The 21,625-nt window shown below is 36.7% G+C and overlaps 2 protein-coding genes across 2 annotated transcripts in view; one reads left to right on the top strand and one right to left on the bottom strand.

Moving 5' to 3' along the window:
- LOC100012021 (histone H3) overlaps positions 1-21,625 on the top strand; it is a 47,662-nt gene that overhangs the window by 23,569 nt on the left and 2,468 nt on the right. The window lies entirely within an intron of this gene.
- Positions 5,101-6,364, bottom strand: LOC100012064 (histone H1.4-like). Its single transcript, XM_016430788.2, has one exon. The coding sequence runs from the start codon at positions 6,258-6,260 to the stop codon at positions 5,598-5,600; it is 663 nt and encodes a 220-aa protein (XP_016286274.2). The 5' UTR covers positions 6,261-6,364; the 3' UTR covers positions 5,101-5,597.

Here is a 21,625-nt window from a genome sequence, read left to right as displayed (position 1 = left end):
TCAGACTCTATTTCCAAGAATCATCCTTGTCTTTTTCTCTGAAGAAAGTTTTATTAAAAGGACAGGCATGCCACCTTAGCAGAAGCAAAAAGGAATCCTGAGGGGGAGACAAGGAGGCACATTTAATAGGCAAATCAAACTACTACTACTACCACTTGACTATCATTCAGACTCTGCTGGAGGCAGGCTTGAAGCCCAAACCTAAGAAACTTGAAATAGCATTACTCCCCAGTTTACTAGACCTTCTTCCAGCTCAGTTCCCACAGTCATCACTGAGAAGAGAATTCATTTTCTTCTTCCCTACTACCAGCAAATATTGACCAACTGCTACCAACAGGCATAAGAAGCAGCATACTCCCTGGAGCCATTGATATTTCTTTCAGTCTAGCTTCCAGATCTCTCTTCTGGGGAAGCAACTCCTATAAAGAAGTGGCCAGCTACTCTCATTAATTGACAACAAATTGCCACTCATAGGGCAGGCAACCCTGGAGGGTTGTTGTCTTTTTTTTAAAGGGAGAAAAATTAGACTTTATTTACAAGTAATAGTCTTTAGAAAAATTCAAACACAACCCTTGAGTCTAGCCGCTCCCTGACACTCTAGTTCCCACTATACCTTCCTACTCTCCCTACTCTTTGTCTCTCCAAAAGTTTAAAGGAGCGCTGAGGCACTTAGTATGAAGTGTCACGATGGGTATCTCTGACTGTCCCCTGAATCATAGGGGCAGGAGATGAGAAGGAGACAGCTATCCAGTCTCCTTCCCCAGGATTGGGTAGGTAGGATATCTCAGGGTCTTTTGTCTGCTGGCAAAAGACTTCTTAGTGTAGTAGAGCATTGAGAGGCAAGAGATAGCAGACTGCTGAAGCTTGTCATTAGATGAGAAGGATTGTGAATGGGCCCCAGGTGGGTAAGGCACCTTTGGGGAGAAAGACCGAAGACCCCAGGCAGCTGTGATATGGGTAGCAGAGATTCAGACTTTCTCTTTCCCTTGCTAATTTTGGAATCTCGAGTCCTCTAATGGCCCTTGGAGCAGCCATAGCCATTACAACAGGAATCATCCCTAGGGATGAAGCAAATGGGAGGCACAAGGAAGGGGCCAGGAAATAGCTCCATTCTGGGACCAATAGAACTTTCCAGAATTTGTGGCTGAGAAGCTGAGGGAAGGAGAAGCCAGTAGACAGACAGTCTGATCTCTCGGGACTGGTCACCTATAAGTTCTTAGTTTGATTGGGTCTTTCATTCTTTGCTGGAAAGCTAAGGGGATTACTGTGTATCAAGGTAAATGGGAGGAGGTAGCCTGTGCCAGGAAAGTCAAACCACAACTACTTCTGCTTTAACTACCATCTTTCAGACACTGATGGAGACAGTCCAGAGCTAGGACTTCAACAGCTTTGGGAAATAAAAATGTGTCTGCAGCCATTGTTCTAGGAAGCAACTCCTGTGGAAATGCAGTTTGGCAATTGCTTCTATAAGTGCAATAGCTACCAAAGATCCAGAAAAGGAAGCATTTACTACCACACTATTGAAGAGTTCAACACCAGAAGATGATAATTTTATTAATAGAAATTATCTTTAAAGTAGAGGAATTATGTTGTGCTTTGCTGATATACCCTCAAGATCATGAGACTGTCTAACTTTCAGCTGAAACTACATATACATTTTTCATATGTAACACACATATACATATATATACATACTTGCATACTTACATAATTTTGCTCCATTAGAGTGTGAGCTCCTTGAGAGCAGGGCCTGTTCTGTTCTTCTCTTTGTAGGCCCAGCATTTAACACAGTTCATTGCCCATGGCACTTAATAAATGCTCTAGTCTGTTGTTTCATTTCTCTTTTCCCTTCACAATTTACCTTTAGAGAATACAAGTAAAATAATAGGATTTTTGCAGTTGTGTCACATGATAGCTTATTGAAGTAGGAGTCAGTGTCAGGGCTGGCACTAGAATCTATGTCATTTAATTGGCTGTATGACTATTGCCAAATTATCTAATCTTCCTGATCAGGAAAATGAGGGGGTTAGAAAAAGATGTTCTAGATCTAGCATCCTATGATTCTGTGAGTCTTTGATATACTGAGGAGGCAGTAAAAGAGATAGGAGCAGGATTATGAGTTTAGAAATGAGAAAACAGATAAGTACCTGCTGGGAATATTGAAGGCTTTCTTTCTTGAATGCTGAAACCTCTACATTATTCATTCCCCTGACCTCTCAAAGCAAGATCTTAAAGAGCTTACATTTTAAGTCTCTTCAAGATAGAAGGGTCTGAAAAACTGCCCAAGATAAAATCTAATCACTATAGATTGGAGTACAGAGACAAAATATAAAAGTACAGTGGAAATGATGGAGAAGAGAACCACATGAAAGGGTCAGACTTTGAGATGTCTTTTTTTCCCCACATATCTTTCCTTTTCTCCCCTTCAGACAAGAAGTCATGAAAACAAACAAAAATGGACAAATGAAACACTTATCAAACATTTTATAATCTGGGAGGATTCTTAAATGTTGAACTCAGTATCCTAGATTTAGGGATGAAAGGGACTTCAGAGATACTCTAGTCCAACCTCCTTATTTGATGAGGAAAGGGGCCCCAAAGGATGATTTGCCAAAGGTAACAAAGGGGGTTTGTGGCAGAGATGATCTGAATTTTAGTTTTCTTGCTCTAAGTACACAGTTCTTCATACTGCTGCTGGCTTCTTCCATTGACACAAGCATTCCTTGGGACATGTTCCCTGTGTGTTTTAGGAGAGGAAAGAAGGAAAGGGAAAACTAGGCTTTAAATACTTGTCTGTATGTTATATCACAGAATAATATTTTCTTATGCCTTGGCCATATTTGTGGTCCAGAAATTATAAATTGCCATTAGAATCAATGACTGCATTAAGCTATGATACAAAATAACTCACCCAGAAACTACTTTGATATAATGTAAATAAAGCTGCTTTGAGAAAGGAAGGTATATTTTGAAATGCCCTTTAGATTTTTGGAGCTGGCCCTTCAACATGATGTATTTGACCAACTTCTCAGACAATAGCCACGTGACCATCTGGATCTTCTAGGAGTGATGTGATGACAGAAAATGACATTAAAATCTATTTTGATGTCCCAGGCTTTAGTAGTTACCCATAACCAGGTGTACTTACCTTAGACTAGGCTTGTGCTTTTTAAATGATGCACTTAAGTAAGGTACTATCTTCTTTAAATACTACACTGGGATGGGCTCAGATTAGGGTTAAATTTAACAAATTTTCAAAAAAGACACTTGAGTTTTAGGTCAGGGTTATTTATAGGGTTTCTATGCAAATAAAGGCAGTCTAGCTCAGAGATTTTTAGATTTGTCTTTTGATTGGCTGAAACAATCAGAATGCTGTTTTTGACCAATAGCTAAACAGATTGACAAGTTGGTTATTTAACTCCAGTTATTGCCTTTTTGCTGCCTTCTTTGTATGGAATTGTTCCGGATGACAGTGTAACCGTCAGGGCACATCCTGGGACATGCTCCAGTTCGGGTTAGTTGTATGCCCTATCAGCTTCCTGAAGGCGAACCTAAAGACCAGTGTCTTAGAACTGGCCAGCAATCAAGCCCATGACAAAATAAAGAGTCTGATCTAATGCTATTTGCCAGAGGCAAATATAAGCGTTGCGTAGTGGATAAAGAGAAGGATTAAACCTTCGAATCATAAGGCCTCGGTTTTTATCTTAGCCACAAGTGCTATAGCCCTGCCCAAGTAATTTTTCTCTTGTCCTTTGAACTCATAGTTTTTCCATCTGTAAAACTGAAATGAGGAGGCGGGGAGGTTAACAAAAGGCTCACAAGAGATAAATTACACATGTAAAACGGCTGTGAGCCACAAGGATGAGTTCAATCAGAGTCTGTGTGAAGGAACCATGTCTGCGTCCTGCTCCAAAATAGGCAATATTGCTGCACCACAAGATGGAGTGACCATAAAGTCTAGGATTAGGGAAGCTTGTGAGGGACAAACTAGGTAGGGGCTAGAGAAGCACTAAAGCCCCTGGAACCAGAAGCTTTCAAAATCACACTTTCAGAAATACAAAACAAAAAAAAGCTTCCTCTGCTCCCTCTCTTCTCAATGACCAAAATTTAAAAACAAACTTAAAATAGTGTCAGCCACCACGAATATCTCGACACTGTATCTAACACTCAGTGTCTGACTTTAGATAGAATCCTCCAGAAAGGCCAAATTTGGGTGGGCGGCGGGCTGGGGAGGTGAGGAGTAGGTTGTTTGTTAAGGGTGGGGGGTGGGGGTGGTGCGGAGAAATAAATGAAAGTGGTTATTCGCCTTTGAAAAGGGCGTTTCAAAGGGTATCTTATTTGACTTTTAAATCCTTTTGCTCTTATTTAGCAAATAAACTAAAACTTAAAATTGAGAGACAAAAAACTTTAAATGGAAAAACAAGTAAAATATAGAGTGACTTGGGAGCCATATTGTGTGTATGCTAGTACGCGTTAGTGCTTGTTAAGTATTGCTTGGAAAAGGAGTTCTTTATCAGAGTAAAAATATTTGGCTGAGAACTCAGGTACATTTTGCAGCTTGGACTTTTTAAAAAAGTAAAAAGAAACTGTCCCTAGCGTCAAGGTGCTGAAAGTCTTTTTTTCTGAAACAGACACTAATTAAACTGTAGATGTGTGCAGTACGTAACAGTGTGAATGTTGAACGAGAAAAGGAAGCCACATTTATAACCAGTAAGAGCAAATGGGAATACGCAGGGACTCATTTTTTCCCCAATCAAATTGTACAGAATTCAAGGCTGCGTGAGGATGAATAACAAACCAATTTATTCGAGACGCGGGATTTTTGAATGTTCCACTAACCCAGCGGTTCTCAAACTTTTTGGCCCCTTTCACTCTTAAAAACTTGAGGACACGACATAGCCTTTCAAAAAGTAAAATCGTATTTACCGATACTGCATTAGAAATGAAAATGTCTTTATTACTATTAAGTTTTGACCTCGCAGATGTCCTTGAGCAGGCTCTCAGGGACTCCCAGGGGTCTCCACCACCTTGGAGAACCCACTGCCCTAACCAATCAGTATTGACGTACTCTGCAACCAAAAATTACCACTTGGACAAAAATTGTTCAATTTTGGGAACGGTTTATTTAGTTCGTCTCTAATCTCAAAATGCAAAGGGAGGACCTAGATTCAGATGACCACAAAGTTTACGCATTTGTTACTCTCGGAAAGCCCGTGGGCTTTACAACTGGCCAGGCACTATGGCGCCGCAGGATATCCGGTGCTACCAAAAAAAAAAAAAGCAACTGAGCTCCTTGATCCACAAGACCATGCAATAACTTAAAATAACTAACCTGGCCCTTATCAGGGTTAGCGGTGTGCAAAAATAAAGAATTGTGTCCGTCAAGTCTCCCTGTATTCTAGCCTCGGTTAAATAAGGGCAAAAAGCAAGCTGTCAGTTGCAACCCTCCCTCCCAAACTCCCCCACTGGCGCAGCTATAGAACTGCTTAATTGAAAATGTTACAGGGCCCCAAGACATACGTATCAAGCTCTTTTCATTGAGATATCTGGGTGGCTCTGAAAAGAGCCTTTGAGGTGTTGGAAGTTCCCGCGGAGACCTACTTCTTTTTTGGCGCCGCCTTCTTGGGCTTGGCGGTTTTAGGTTTGGTCACCTTTGCCTTTGCTGCCTTGGGCTTCACCGCTTTAGCCTTCGCGGGGCTCTTGGCCGCTTTCTTGGGTTTAGCAGCTTTAGCTTTTTTCGGGCTCTTTGCTGCTTTCTTGGCTCCCGACGCTGCCGCTGGTTTCTTAGGCTTTTTAGGCGTTTTCTTCAAGGGCTTCTTCGTGGCCGCCCCTGTGGTCTTTTTAGGCTTCTTAGCTCCTGCCGACTTCTTTGCTTTGGCGGAAGCAGATTTTTTGGCCTTGCCTTTGCCTTCGCCGGCAGGAGTCTTCTTGTTGAGCTTAAAAGAGCCCGAGGCACCCGTCCCCTTGGTCTGCACTAGGGTGCCTTTGTTCACCAGGCTTTTGAGCCCCAGCTTGATGCGGCTGTTGTTCTTTTCCACGTCGTAGCCGGCGGCCGCCAGCGCCTTCTTGAGGGCGGCCAGAGAGACGCCACTGCGCTCATTGGAGGCGGCTACGGCCTTGGTGATCAGCTCGGACACCGGGGGCCCAGAGGCCTTTCGCCGCGCTCCCGCGGAGCCCGCTGGCTTCTTAGCCTTTTTCTTCACAGGTGTTTTCTCTGCTGGAGCTGGAGTAGCCGGCGCGGCAGGAGCAGTCTCAGACATAGTAGCAAACCTAGATAATTACAGTAAAAAATGCTGTAGAACCCACAGTGTCAATATAGCAGTGCTCGCAGGGCCGGGGGTATATATAGAGAGGAGCTGCTTTGTGATTGGTGCGCTGCCCAGCTCGCCTCCCTGGCAGGGACAGTGTCTCAGCTCTGAAGAGGAGTTGTGTTTGTTACACTTCAAAAAAGGGGAAAATTATAAAAATTCCCTGTATGGAATCACGCGGTTTCAATCGGAAAATGAGTGGAGACGTCTCAGGCTTCATGTCCCTCTTCTTTTTTCTCTGTAGCCTCAAATACGACACCAGCAGCCTTTCCAAACACACGTAACTCTGAGCAAAATTCAGGTGAAATCAAGTCAACTTCTTGTTTTTTCTCTAAAATACAAATTCGTCCCTTTACTCCTGAAACTTCTTCCTCCCTGGGATTGTTCATCATATGCTTGACTTCTCATCTGCACAAAAACCAAGTTATTTTTATCATCATTTACACAAAAATTACGTTTCTCCGCGGGGGAAGTAACACAGGCTCTCCCACGATTTCTGTAAATGGAATAGTGGGAATTGGCGACTGGGGCAACGATTTCATTCTATAGTCATTACACGAAGTTATTTTGGGATAGAAGGGGATAATCACAGTTTTTTTGCGGGGGAGTCCTAGAGGGAGATGGGGATCCGGGTGTAAAATTTGGTTCAGGAAGTTAAATACTTTAGCAAATTCTTTGGTTTCTTGGATGGGGGCGGGGCTGCTACTTCTGTAGACTAAAGAGGGCAAACATTTTCGGGTCCAGAATTTCTCTTCACTAATTCCCAGAGTAGAAGGTTCTGCCTTTCATGTCTAGGAGAAAGCTAAGACAAAAGTTTTTTTTTTTTTTGTTTTGTTTTGTTTTTCACATGTATCAGGTGATAGATTCCTGGGAATATTTTGACCTCTACAGTAGACTGAATTCACAGAGATCAGTTAGTTATTAAAATGATTCTCGATTTTAGGGAAAAAACCAAAATGTCTAGAAGAGGTAGGAGCTAAAATATTACTGAACATGAATTATATGTTGTTTTTGATTGCGAGAATATCCTCATTTGCCTTTATTCTCTTATACTTAATGCTTATAGCCATTGGAAACCAGGAAGAAACAATATGACACTAATATGTGTTTTTATCAACACAAATACTATGAATGATAGGCAACTAGTAATGACAAATACAAATCAGTATAACATGAATTTTACAGTTAATTTGGAGCCATTATGTAAATATTTAGCTATCTCATATTTATTTATCATATAGCTATAGCAGTATTACCTCTAAGGTCAAACTCAAACTCCACTGACCTAAATCTTCACAATGTCACTCCAACGTATATTTCCAGCCTTATTGTATGTTATTCTATTGTGTACTCTGTGTTCCAACAGCCTTTTTTTGGATTCCTCCTAATAAAATATGTTTCCAATTTTTTCTCATATCTAGAATACATTCCTTCCTCATGACTTAGAACTTCCTTATGACTTAGAATCTCTAGCTTCCTTCAAAACATAATTAAGATATTTCCTCCTACATAGGTGTAGGAGGGTTCTGATATCCACCCCACAGATGCTAATTACCAAATTACTTTATATTTATTTAAAACATATTTTTATGTTTACATGCTATATCCTGTGAGAAGACTTAAACTCATTGAAGTAGGAACTCTTTGATTTTTCTCTTTGTATTTATAACACCTAGCATGGTGAATGTCAAAATAGTAGGTGCTTAATGAATACTTGTTGATGGACTAATTAAATTTCTATTTTTTTGAGGAAAAACTATTTGCCAATTCAACAAATATTTCTTGTTGGCAAAATTTTGCTTTGTGGGGAGAATGATTCTACAACATAATTTTAGAGAGCTTATTGTCTGAAATTATATCTATGAGATCAATGGGCCTGGAATAATTTTATTTTGTTTTATTCCTTAATTCCATAAAATTCCACATCTATACTTTTTAAAATAACCCAAATTATTAAATTTCAAATGAAAATAATTAATGTCATGTTAAACAGCCAGGAAAATTCCCCGAATGTGGGGTCCCTGAAGTACTTTCTCTAGCACTGCCCAAAAGAAAAAAATCACATTACTTATAAAATGATTGATGAATATCTTCTTTAGACAAATATCATTCTATACACACATCATAAAACTTTTTTCTAATTTTTAAAAATATTTTTCTATTGTTTACAAAACTTCTTAATTCCTGAAAAAGGAGCTGTTGTTCAGACATGTCAGACTCTTCATGACTGTATTTGTGGTTTTCTTGGCAGAGATACTGGAATGATTTGCCATTTGCTTCTCCAGCACATTTTTGAGAGAAAGAAACTAAGGCAAACAAGGTTAAGTGACTTGCCAGGGTCACACAGCTAGTAAGTGTCTGAAGCCAGATTTGAACTCAGGAAGATGAGTCTTCCTAATTCCTGGCCCAGGACCATACTGTGCCACCTACCTGCCCTGAAAGGTGAATATTAGCCTCTTACTTCCTCTTTTTAATTTAACTTATTTAATTTAAAAGTGGTATAAGCATTTGGTAAATATAATATATTTATACATTAGATTAAAAACACTATGCATTTTCCTAAATGTAATCCATCCTGCTTTCCTCTTGTTCAGTTTTGGGCTTAGTTATCTGTTCATCATTACTCTTTATCCAAGACATATGTACTGATAGACCAGCCTTATGGTCCTATACAACCACATACTAGTCTAGAAAATAGGCATTCTTCATCCATTGGGTTTTTTCTCTCTCTATGGTTAGTCAGAACTCCTTTGAAATGATTATGGAGGCTGTGTATTGTGTCAGGACTTGATACATTTTATATAATATCTGAAAACAATAACATCTGGAGGAACTCATTATTTACATTTATACTCTAAACTGGGCATTCTCCATCATGGTGGTAAACACTTTCAATGAAGCTTTCTCCTGAGTTCCATTTTAGTTCCACCAACTGCCTATTGGAAAGATATTTCCAAATGATTCTGATATATTCAAAACACCAACACTGCCTTTCCTATTAAATTCCCATGGAACCACCATTCTTCTAGTAATCTAGGTTTGCAACTTTAAGATTATCTTCTAATCCTCATTATTCCTCATTCCCATATACCTACTCCCCCCCCCCCCCAAGTCTTGTAGATATTGTCTATATAACCTCTCTTTATGCCTCTCCTCTTTACTCATAAATATCATCCTGATTTCAGTCCTTCATCACTTCCTGTCTGGACTACTGTAATAGACCCATAATTGTTTACTCTCTCTCTAGTCTCTCTCCATTCGTGTTCCACATAGCTACCAAAGCAAGACTCCTAAAACACAGGTTTGACCATGACATTTCCCTGCTCAAAAAACTCAAGTGGCTCTCTATTGTTTCTGGGATTAAAAAAAACAAACTTCCCTGTGTGCCATTGTACTTCACAATCTGGCTCCAGAGTACCATTCTAGGTGTATTACTGTATTTTATATTTTAGCCAAACTTCCCTACTTTTTGTTTTTCATTCCAAATCCCATCTCTAAACCTTTGCCCAGCCTGATTCTTTTCCTTTTCCCAATGCCCATCCTTTTCATTTCTGCCTCTTACAGCCCTCATTTTCTTCCAAAGCTCAGCTCAGTGCCACCTTCTTTTTCAAAATGCCTTTCCTTCTCCTAAGTGCTAGTGCTAGGGCCCCTTCAGTGAAATTATTTTGTATTTGTTTATATGTGTATAGCTTTATCATAGCTTTAGAGTTGGAGAGGTTAGATACATACTATCCAATTTAACTCACTCATTTTATAGTTGAGGAAACTAAAACATTTAGATGTTAAAGTGAATTGTCCAGGTTCACCATGCTGGTGAAATGTCTGAAGTTCGATTCAAACTCTTATCTTCCGAACTTGGAATCTAGTTTCCTTTTCACTATGCCATGCTGCTTCCTCCCAAATAAACTGGGAAGAAATTGTTTCATTTTTATATTTTTGATATTAGGACTCAGAATAGTTCCTAGCACATAACAGGCATTTAACAAATGTTTGTTGATGCTAGTTTGATTTGTCTCTATGCTTTTTGCTTCTCTAGATATTAATAACCAAAAGGCCCTTCAATAACATTAGTTTTAAGCAATTCTTTGTCTTTTTATTATCAATATTAATTTACAATCAATATTCTTCTGGTGATAATATAATTGTTGCTCAGAACTTTAGTCTCTGAAAAAATTAAAAATTTGCATTATTCAAATGGCAAAGGAAAGTTGAAGAATAAGTATGAATAGGTGGCAAAATATTAACAATGAAGAACCATGCAGAATAAATGATATAAATGGCATTCTTCAAGTGATATAAGACCAGAAAAGAAGATAGATAGATCAAATAGCATCATCAAAGGATAGCAAAAAGTAGACAATGGACAGCAGCCTGTAGACTTCACTTGCTAAGTGTTAAGAAATATAGAGAAAGGACTTGGTAGATGAGGTGAACTCTAGAATATTTACAGGATGATATTGGCAAGGGTTGCACCAGATAACGCAAAGTGATTGAATTCTGAACCATTGGTAGGAGTACTCAGACTATATCATAGATCTATAAAAGTACAGAGATAATAGATACAGATTATATAATAGTTAATGGTACTGGGCAACAATATCTTGTAGGAACACATTTTTACATTGTTATGTTACTAAATTCTATATAACTTAGTTCATATGCTTTTAAAAATAAAATAAACTTGATTTTTAACAATTCGTATCAGATAGCCATGAAAATTCCTGAAACGTAGCCTACAAGTTATGTACATTGTACTCTAAAAAGCTATGAAGCACTCCAAGTGGTTGGGGACTTTACTATGTTTCTGTCGAAATTTGCCCCCCCCCTTAAATTGTATTTATGCAATGCCATCTCAATCAAATTACCAAAAAATTATCTAATTTAGGTAGAAAAATAACAAAATTCATGTGGAACAACAAAAGATCAAGAATAACAAAATAATTAATGAAAAACATGTAAAGGAAGGAGATTTAGTGTTATCAGATTTTAAACTGTATTATAAAGCAATAATGATATAAACTATCTGGTATTGGCTAAAAAATAGAAAGGTAGATTAATAGAACAGAATAGACAAAGAACAAACAGTAGTAAAAGAATACAATAACCCTGTATTTGATAAAATGTATAGATCTAGGTTATTAGGACAAGAAATCACTATGATAAAAATTGCTGCAACAACTGTAACGTAGTTTGGTAGGAACTAGTTATAGACCAGTAGTTTATACCACTCACCAATATAGGATTAGAATGGATCTGGACATAAAAGGAGATACCATAAGCAAGTTCAAACAGGGAATATATTACCTATCAGATTTATGGATAAGAAAGGAATTTGAGTCAACAAGAGATTGAGAATATTGTGAGATGTAAAATGGGCATTTGAGTATATTAAATGGAAATTATTTTGTACAAATAAAACAAATGTTGCCAAGATTAAAAGGAAAGCAAAAAACTGGGAAAAAACTTTCAGTTTCTTAGATAGAGGTCTTGTATCTAAAATATATAGAGAACTTTGTCAGATTTATGGGAATGAAAGTCATCTCCCTATTGATAAATGGGTAAAAGATATGAATAGGCAGTTTTCAGATGAAGATATCAAAGTCATATATAGGTACATGAACAAATGCTCTAAATTATTATTGATTAGGGAAATGTAAACCAAAGCAATTCTGAAGTGTTATTTCATACTTACCAGCCAAATTGGCTAAAATGACAAAATGGCAAAATGATGAATATTGGAGGGAACATGGAAAAGTGGGGACACTACAGTACTATTAGTGGAACTGCAAACTGATCCAACAGTTTTGGAGACCAATTTGGAATTATACCCAGAGCCATAAAAATGTGTATTTCTGGGTCTATTTCCCAAAGAGATGAGGGAAAAGGGAAAAGAATCAGTATGTTCCAAAATTTTTATAGCCACTCTCTTTGTTGTAGCAAAGAACTGGAAATGGAGGGAATGTCCATCAATTGGGGAATGGCTAAACAAATTTTGGCATATTATTGTGATGGAAAACTACTGTGCTATAAGAAAAGATGAATAGATTAAGTTTTAAAAACTTGGAAAGAACTACATGAGTTAATGAAGAAAGAAAAGAGTAGAACTGAAAGAACATTATATACAGTTATAGATTTAATGTTTTAAGAATAACTTGTGAATGTTCACCTCAGGGAACTAATTAAGAAGTGGCATGAAAGACATTATATATTTTGCTAAATAATGCCTTCTGTGATGTGGGGATAATTACAGATTTTAGACTACCAAAAAATGTCAACTTAACTCTTGCTATTCCAAATGTGAGACGCATTTACAATCCTTTAAGTGCTATGTAAATGTAATTATTATTTTTCTTAACCAAAGAATCATATATTATTGGAGAAACTGAAACCACATCAATATTAACATTCTTATAAATCTTTATAAGCAAAAGCATGAAACATTAGAAAGTAGCATCTAAATTAAAGGATGGCTAAAAAGTTTCCTTCAAAAAGCAAAATTAAGGAATTAGTGTAAATGATTTAATTTTGAAACCCCAAATAGCAGAAAATGTAATTTCACATGATACTTATTTTTCTTGCTTGGTAATGCTCATGAGAAACATAACCCAAAAACCTACCATAAAGATAATTAAGCCTTATATGCCAGTATCTCCTGTAGAGTATGATGGACAGAAAAAGAGATTTCTATAAGATCCTCCAAGTCAATTCACTATATGCATCGATGCTATGTTATTTCACTGCAAAAGGACAACTAAGAAATTTAAGATTAAAAAGATTTTTAAAAATGCCAGAAAACATGGTTCATGATTCAGAAATTAGAGAGGCACAAAGCTAAGCAATTGCTCAGAAGCCTTGTGCTTAAAAGCAAAATTTAAAAAATTTAAAACCTGAAGAGTCAGATAAATGAAATTGAATTATTATTAATATTTTAAAATAAACCATCTCTGTTCAGTAGTAGTAGTAGTAGTAGTAGTAGTAGTAGTAGTAGTAGTAGTAGTAGTAGTAGTCTCTCGGTAACCGAGGATGATCATTGTCTTTGTGTGTTTTTGTGCACAAAGACACTTGTGCATGAAGATTTAAGTGGAAAAGTTGATGCACAGAGACAGTCCCACTCTCTCGGTGTTGGAAGCCTGAGTCCAGTGGCATGAAAAGTTGTTACATCTGGAGACTTCCTCAGCTGCATTGGATGGCCGTGTTGTCTTTTGTGCTCCAACACGCCCTAAGCACTCCACAGTGCCTTGCTGCATCGCCATCTCAGCCGTTGAACATTCTTCTTGGTTTCTTCTGTCTGTTCAGCCGAAGTAGTCTTCACATGCTAGGTTAGCAAAGCCCTGGTTCACCAGGGGTCGACGATGACGACCTGATGGCTACCCTTACAAGGTTTAGCCGGCCTGTAGAAGCCGTTGCCCAGGGTGTGGCCACTGCCACATGCTAGCAGCTACTAGGAGCCACAAGTGAGAGCTGGGTGTCAGATGAGGGTCAGAGGCTGGAGAGCTGCCCTAGGAGGGCACGACAAGCCCTCCCACACCAAAGATATTACTCCTCCCTGAGCACCCCATACACCCCATCTCTGTTCACTCTGACAATAACTGGTAAAACAATACAAGTAAAACTTAAAAACAGAGTAGAAGAGATGATAAAGATAAATGAATGAATAATAAGTAAATGAAAAGCCATTTGTTTTATGTTTACCAAGTGGTAAATACTGTGCTAAGCATTAAAATACAAAAGTGAGATACTTCTTGCCTTCAAAGAGCATAGTGCAATGAAGAAAATATATTAGAAGGGTTCTGGTGAAAGTCTTCTGGAGGGTGACCACATAGACTCTGTCCTTTTGCTGCCATACTTACTGACTGCATTGTCCTTTTCAGTTGAACCTGCAGCTAATTGTGAAAAAAAAATCATTATAATACAGTATTACCAAACTGATCTTTTCAAGCTTCTCAAAGACATTATCATTAAAAAAAAATGGGAACTTATTAAAGGAAAATGACACTGGTGATGACTCATAATTCCCTACAATTTGATAAATTTGAAGTAATCTATATAATAGAAGTCAAAAGTATCTCTAAAACTAATTTACAAAATGTTAAAGAAGATGAAGTATGCTTTCCACCTCTTGGTGTAGAGTTCATAAACTGTAGGTTTAGGAGGAGGCATGAATTTTCAGACACAAAGAGTAGAACACAAATTTGTTTTGCTCTACTAAACTTATTTTTTAGGGTTATTATTTGGTGGAAGAAGAGTTTGGGAGTATAATAAATGAAAAGCATTTATGATATGAAAAAATAAGAGGATTAATGAAATATTTCAAAATAAAAAGAATTCTACGAACTGATGCAAAGTGAGTTAAGTAGAGTCAAGTAAATATTCAGCACAATTTTTACAATATTAATGGAAATAACAGCCACAAAGCAATCAAAAACAAATGTTGCAAAATAATAAAGAACAAAGTTCTTTCCCAAACAAGAGGTAGAAGAAGACAATACTCCTTAACACTTTTCAGAGATGGGGGTAAGGAAGAATCCATGGTGCACAAAGTTGCATATATTGTCAGATTTTTAAATACATTGATGTACTTTGCTGATTTTTTTTTTTACTAATTTTTGTGTGTGTGTGTGTGCGCGCGTGTATATGCCATACAGTCCTCTAACATGAGGGTGATTTTGGTGATTTGATGACAAAGGATTATGAAAATCACTGAAAATACATAGAAGAGACCAGAAGAAAGTTCAGAAGGCAACACAGACATGTAAAGCAATAATTATATTACCATTTTAATTTAAAGCATGTCCAAAAATAAGCTACATATAACAGATTCATGGTTTTGCATGAAATTCTTTCTTTCTGGACATATGGAAATTTTTGTGTTTGTTAATGATTTTCTTATTCATGTTAATTTTTTTTTTAATGTTGAATACTATGGTGGAAGATTATAGGCAACAGAAAAACAAAAATTCATGAAGGTGAAAATGAGAAACCATAAAAATCCAGGTTGTAAGACTCATTTTAACCAGATTAACTCTAAAACACAGATAAAACTGGGATAATGATAGTATTTATAGGTGGTAACCAATGACAATAGAAAAAACAACGTATTTAGATTCTAATGTCTTGTTACCTTTGATATTATATGAAGTAGAAATGATATTTAAGAAAATATATTTTAGAAGAACAGCTGCACTTAAGGTGATAATTTGGAAAATATTGAGAGAGGTTAATTTTTTAAAGATACTTGGAAGAGGGGGAAGATACTGAATGTATAACAAAGATGTTATTATTAAAACTAAAGGTGACCATTTTCTTATTTCTGAAAGAATGATCTCATACATCTAAAGCATATTTAATGAAAATATGAGAAGGGAATGGATAATAGTGCACATTTTTTTCTATAATAGGCTACATTTCTACTTTTGTATGAGCAATTCAAATTCCTAGAGCCCAAAATTCCACTATGATTACTGTTGATTGGTGACTGCAAAAGATTTCACTGAGTAGAGCAAAATAAAGCTGTAAAGGTCCTATAAGATATTACTCATTTACATGTTAAAATCATATAAAATCTCACAAAAATAGATGAAACAATAGAATACAGTCATTTCTTGCTATATTGTGGTTCACTTATCATGGCTTTACTGTATTGTGGGTTTTAAAAGAAATCTAATTCTGTATTGCAATTTTTAGCTATATTGTGGGATTTTGCAGATGACTACCATACTGTACACGGTGGAAATGCAGTATGCCACTACCACTTGCACAAGTTTGCCAACATGAGATTGTATACACACACTATTGGCTGGTAGAATGAAGGATGACCAACAACAGTGCTGTGTTCTGTTTCCTGGGTGCTGATTGGCTCAGTGACTGTAGTATCTGTCTGTTTGCTCTGCTGCACTGAGCCCATACGGTCAGCATCTCTCCTGGTCCACTTCACATTCATGTCTGATCACTGTTGCTCTGCAGTGTTGTGTTTTCGTGAAGTTTTTATAAAAGTTTGACTTTATTTTGAGCCCTATGCCACCCAAACGTTCTGTGCCTTCTAAGGCTTCTGCCAGTGAACCTAAGCACCAGGGGAAGATGCTTACCATAAAAAATAAAATAAATATGCCACTACTTTGTGGATTTTCACCTATTGCAGGGGTCTCTGGAAGGTAACTCCTGCTATCATGGTGAGGGATCACTATATTTTAAGGATTATCTGTTATTGCTTATGTAGAAGGGTTACCAGGAGTAAACTGGGACAAATTAATAAAGATAAAGAATGAAGTCCTATTTCCAAAATCACATTATGTCTTCTTGATTGGTTCTAAGGACTTTGATTACATCTCCATTAATTAATCAACAAAAATGTATTAAGCACTTATATATCAGTCACTGTGCTAAACGCAAGGGATACACAGAAAAATAAAAACAATCTTAGTTCTCAAGGATCTTGTTATATTTTAATAGTTAGAACATTGTAGATCTGACAAAAATATAGCATTCGGACAAAATAAATTCCCCTCCAGTGCCAGGATTCAGTCAATAAATGGGGTTGGCACCTACCCAGGAAATATAGTTCAACTTCTGAAGGAACTCTCATCCTTTAATTTGCTAAAGTTGTCAAGATTTTTTCCTAGTACTGTGACAAATGTGTTAGCAGCATTCATGGAAGATGTCCTTCAAAGAATCCAAATGGAAGGATTCCCTTTTGTTCTGTCATTTTCCAGTCATGTCCAACACTTTATGACCCTTTTTTTGGGATTCTCTTGGCAAAGATACTATTGTGGTTTGCCATCCCCCCCCCCCCCCAATCATTTTACAGATAAGGAAACCAAGGCAAACGGGGTTAAATGACTTGCTTAGGGTCACGCAGTAAATGTTTGAGGTCACATTTGAAGTCAGGTCTTCCTGACCCCAAGCCTGGCACTCTCTTTACAGAGTTAGTAAAACCTTGCTGCCTATGGTTTCCTAAAGACATTAAGTCCTCCAAATGCTTTCATTGATGCATGATAATGTGCTTACTGCATCAAGCCATAGAAATTCCATTTAACCTCCTCAGTGAAACCTATGATCATTCAAAAGTGAATGTCTAAACACTGGGGAAAAAAACAAAATAAATGGAAGAAGAATGCCTGTTATCTAGATTATAGTGTGAAGATGAATGGATAACCCATTGAGGCATTGAGATGGATCTGGAACTGAACAAGAGGTAAAAAAGAGAGGGAGATATCAGATATGGGAAATCATACATTTCAGTGTTATCAAGCTGCTCCTTGAAACAAAAATCTACCATTTTTCATTCCTTTATACTTCTTGTGGTATGTAATTGTGAATTATGGAATAAAACAATATTTGAAATTTCAAAATTTCCAGTGACCTTAAAATACAATAGAGGGAACAGATGATATAAGCAAGCTGCAGTATATTTACAAGCTGCAGTATATTTATATTAAGTTGGACATGGATGGGGAGTGTTATCATTAGAATAATTAGAAATCATATAAGCTTTCATCAAGCAAATGTCTGATTGCCAAAAAGAAGTGTATCAGTAATGTGTAGATAAGAAGAAATAAAAGATGACCTCTCAGACCATCACAATGGTACCTGAATATCTTTATTTTATTTATTTTAAAAAAATTCTTCCCTTCTGTCTTGGAATCTATACTAAGAATTGGTTCCAAAGGTAGAAGAGTGGTAAGGGTTAGGCAATTGGGGGTAAGTGACTTGTCCAGGGTCACACAGCTAGGAAGCATTAGAGGCCAGAGTTGAGCCCATGTATTTTTAAATGATCTAGTGAAAGGCCTCTAGTATGTTGGATTAGATGGGAAGACAAAGATAAGAAAATTACAGACTAAGAAGGCCTGGGAGGAGCACCACATTGATTAGATGATGTCTAATGAATTATATGTTTCTAGTTTAGGCAGTGGTATGTATCTGTATACAATTTATTCAGAGAACTATTATTGTACAACTTTATGTGTAACAGTAAAGGAGACTGTTTAAATTCAAGAAGAGACACAAGAAAACTCATAAGATCAAGAAAGTATAAGTAGGAAAAGCCTGTCTTTGTTTAATTAGCACATAATTAAGATATCCTAAAATAAAAGCTGTTATAAGAAAGATATTTTGCATAATAAAACAAGAAAATTCACCAGTGAAAGGGAAAGTTCACTGAAAATTATAAAATAATCTTTCGGAATAATTTTTGAAGCTAAAAAATTCCAACATAATATAAGAGTTTTGGGCTACTAGTAATTTTTTTCTACTAAAGAAATAAAAAGAACAATAGTCATACCTTGACAATATTGGGTGCTCAATCAAGAAATTAATGAGTATAAATTATGATAATAAAGATAATGATATGCATGTATATAGCATTTAAAAATTTGCAAATATTTTACAAATGTTATTTTATTCTGACAGCCTTAGAGGTAAGGTACTATTATCCCTATTTTGTTGATGAGGAAACTTAGGCAGACAGGGGTTTAGTGACTTGCTTAGCTAATATATAATATAGCTAATAAATGTGAGGGAAAATTGAACATTGATTTTTATTAATTTAGTAACATACAGGAATGGACAACTAGTAAAATATCAATGGATTTTCCTGATTTTGGAGCACTCCTATTCCAAAAATTGGGGACAATTCCATGGGCCTCATATGAGGTCTTAGGTAGGATTTATATTTGACTAGTCTTGAGTTTGTCCATATACCATGTTTGGCTTTCTGTTTTAAGGGTCTTGGTATCTTGGACATTCTAATAGCTTTGGGTCAAAAGGTTTCTTATAGTTTCTACCCAGGAGAGAAACTAATTGATTGATCTATATCAATTCCTATAACTTTTGAATTTTATAAGAACATCTTTTAATACAGTTACCTATACATACATTAATATTATAAAAGATTCCTTGAAAAATGCAATAATAGAGATGTTTGTCTATCTTATGAATACTGAATGAAGCATAATATAGAGAGATAAACTTACTAAAAATATTTACCACTGTCATAGAGAATGTTTAGCATATAGTCTAAATGGAAGGGCAATTTCCTTGTTAGATTTAAAGTCTTCTAAATATTTGAGTTTATGTTGATTGCTAATAGCATTAAACTATATGATACCAAAAATCCTCCTTAATGAGCCTCAAAACCATTCAAAAAAGTTCTGTCAAACAATCTGAAATGGAAAATCCAAGTAGATGAAGACTGTCTTGTCCATGATACAAAATAAGACATATAAGATATCCATCTTATTAGACATTCCATTAGAAAATATATTTTGGTCAGAAACTACAGATGGGCAATGAGCTTGGTCAGGAATTGAATTGGAGAAAGAGATCGGAATTAATTGCATTTGGAAATTTTTTTCAAGTTTCTGCTCCTTAAAGTTCCCAGCCTTCTTCAGATGATGTTTATGTGGCTACCAAGCACAATGCATCTAATGTATGAAAAGTCAAAATTGTATGATACAAAAGTCAACGAAGAAACATAAACATATCTGGATGATATATGATTTAAAAGAAAGCATTTGGGTTTGTCTTTTAGCCAGGAGAAATCAATAACAAGTGAGTAAATGCTACATGAATTCTGTATCAAAGTGAAAACGAAGTGACTATTTGAATCAGCCTCCTTTCCTCTGGCTTCATAATTGGTTCTCTTACCCTCTTCTCTCAAGAACACTTTGGTTCATATTTTACTGCAGAAAGCAGTCATTTGTTGAGGGCTTCCTCTTCTCTTTTTTTGTATTCCCAAATTCCTTAATAGCACTCCCTTTCTCTAGTTTTTTTGCCTATGTCTCTGATGAAGAGGTAACTGTCTCATCAAAGTCAACTCTTAACTCCTTTGAAGGTATTCCTTCCAGTTTCCTTCTAGCACTATAATAATCTTCTGTTTCCATGCCCTCCCCCTGCCTGCATTTCCTGTCTCATTATCTGATGCCCAGAAAATAATATCCAGCTTTCCTTTATCCTTAAAAACCTTCACTTGACACTACTTTTCTCTTAGGTTATCTTTTATTTTTTCCTTTTATATCCAGACTCTAGAAAACGTTGTGTAACATGGACTCCTTTTATTTCTTGCTAGTTAGCCTAGCTTCTTTCTTAGTTTCAATTGAAACTGTATTCTCTAAAATCACCAATCTCTTAATTCTCTTAATTACTCAGATCTATGGCCTTTCTCTCCCTCTCTCTCTCCCTCCCTCCCTCTCTCTCTCTCTCTCTCTCTCTCTCTCTCTCTCTCTCTCTCTTTCTCTCTCTCTTTCTTTCTTTCTCTCTTTCTTTCTCTCTTTCTTTCTTTCTTTCTTTCTTTCTTTCTTTCTTTCTTTCTTTCTTTCTTTCTTTCTTTCTTTCTTTCTTTCTTTCTTTCTTTCTTTCTTTCTTCCCTTTCTCTCCTTTCTTCCCTTTCTCTCTTTCTCCCTTTCTTCCCTTTCTCCCTTTCTCCCTTTCTCTCCTTTCTCTCTTTCTCCCTCTCTTTCTCCCTCTCTTTCTTTCTTTCTCTCTCTCTCTCTCTCTCTCTCTTTCTTTCTTTCTTTCTTTCTTTCTTTCTTTCTTTCTTTCTTTCTTTCTTTCTTTCTTTCTTTCTTTCTTTCTTTCTCTCTTTCTCTCTTTCTCCCTCTCTCCCTCCCTCCCTTTCTTTCTTTCCTTCCTTCTTTCTTTCTTTCTTTCTTTCTTTCTTTCTTTCTTTCTTTCTTTCTTTCTTTCTTTCTTTCTTTCTTTCTTTCTTTCTTTCTTTCTTTCTTTCTTTCTTTCTTTCTTTCTTTCTTTCTTTCTTTCTTTCTTTCTTTCTTTCTTTCTTTTCTTTCTCTTTCTTTCTTTCTTTCTCTTTCCCTTTCCTTCCTTCCTTCCTTCCTTCCTTCCTTCCTTCCTTCCTTCCTTCCTTCCTTCCTTCCTTCCTTCCTTCCTTCCTTCCTTCCTTCCTTCCTTCCTTCCTTCCTTCCTTCCTTCCTTCCTTCCTTCCTTCCTTCCTTCCTTCCTTCTTGGAATTAATACTGTGTATTGCTTCTAAGGCAGAAGAGTGGTAAGGACTAGGCAATGGGGGTCAAGTGACTTGCCCAGGGTTACACAGCTGGGAAGTGTTTGAGGTCAACTTTGAACCTAGGACTTCCCATCTCTAGGCCTGGCTCTCAATCCACTGAACTACCCAGCTGCCCCCTCTCAGTCCTTTTCTTGAATGATCACTCTCTATTTGATACTTTATTACTCTTTCCATCTGGATATTCTCTATTCTCTGAGTTTTAATGAAAAATGTTTAGATTCTCTTCTTGCCTATCTGACTTCCCTATCAGTTTCTTTTGATAGAATTGTCATTTATACCACGTTCCCTAACTGTGCATACAATT

This window comes from Monodelphis domestica, chromosome 2, assembly GCF_027887165.1.
Source record: "Monodelphis domestica isolate mMonDom1 chromosome 2, mMonDom1.pri, whole genome shotgun sequence".
Lineage (NCBI taxonomy): Eukaryota > Metazoa > Chordata > Mammalia > Didelphimorphia > Didelphidae > Monodelphis > Monodelphis domestica.
Note: the sequence above shows the minus strand (reverse complement) of the source record. Positions and strands in the feature narration are given on the sequence as shown.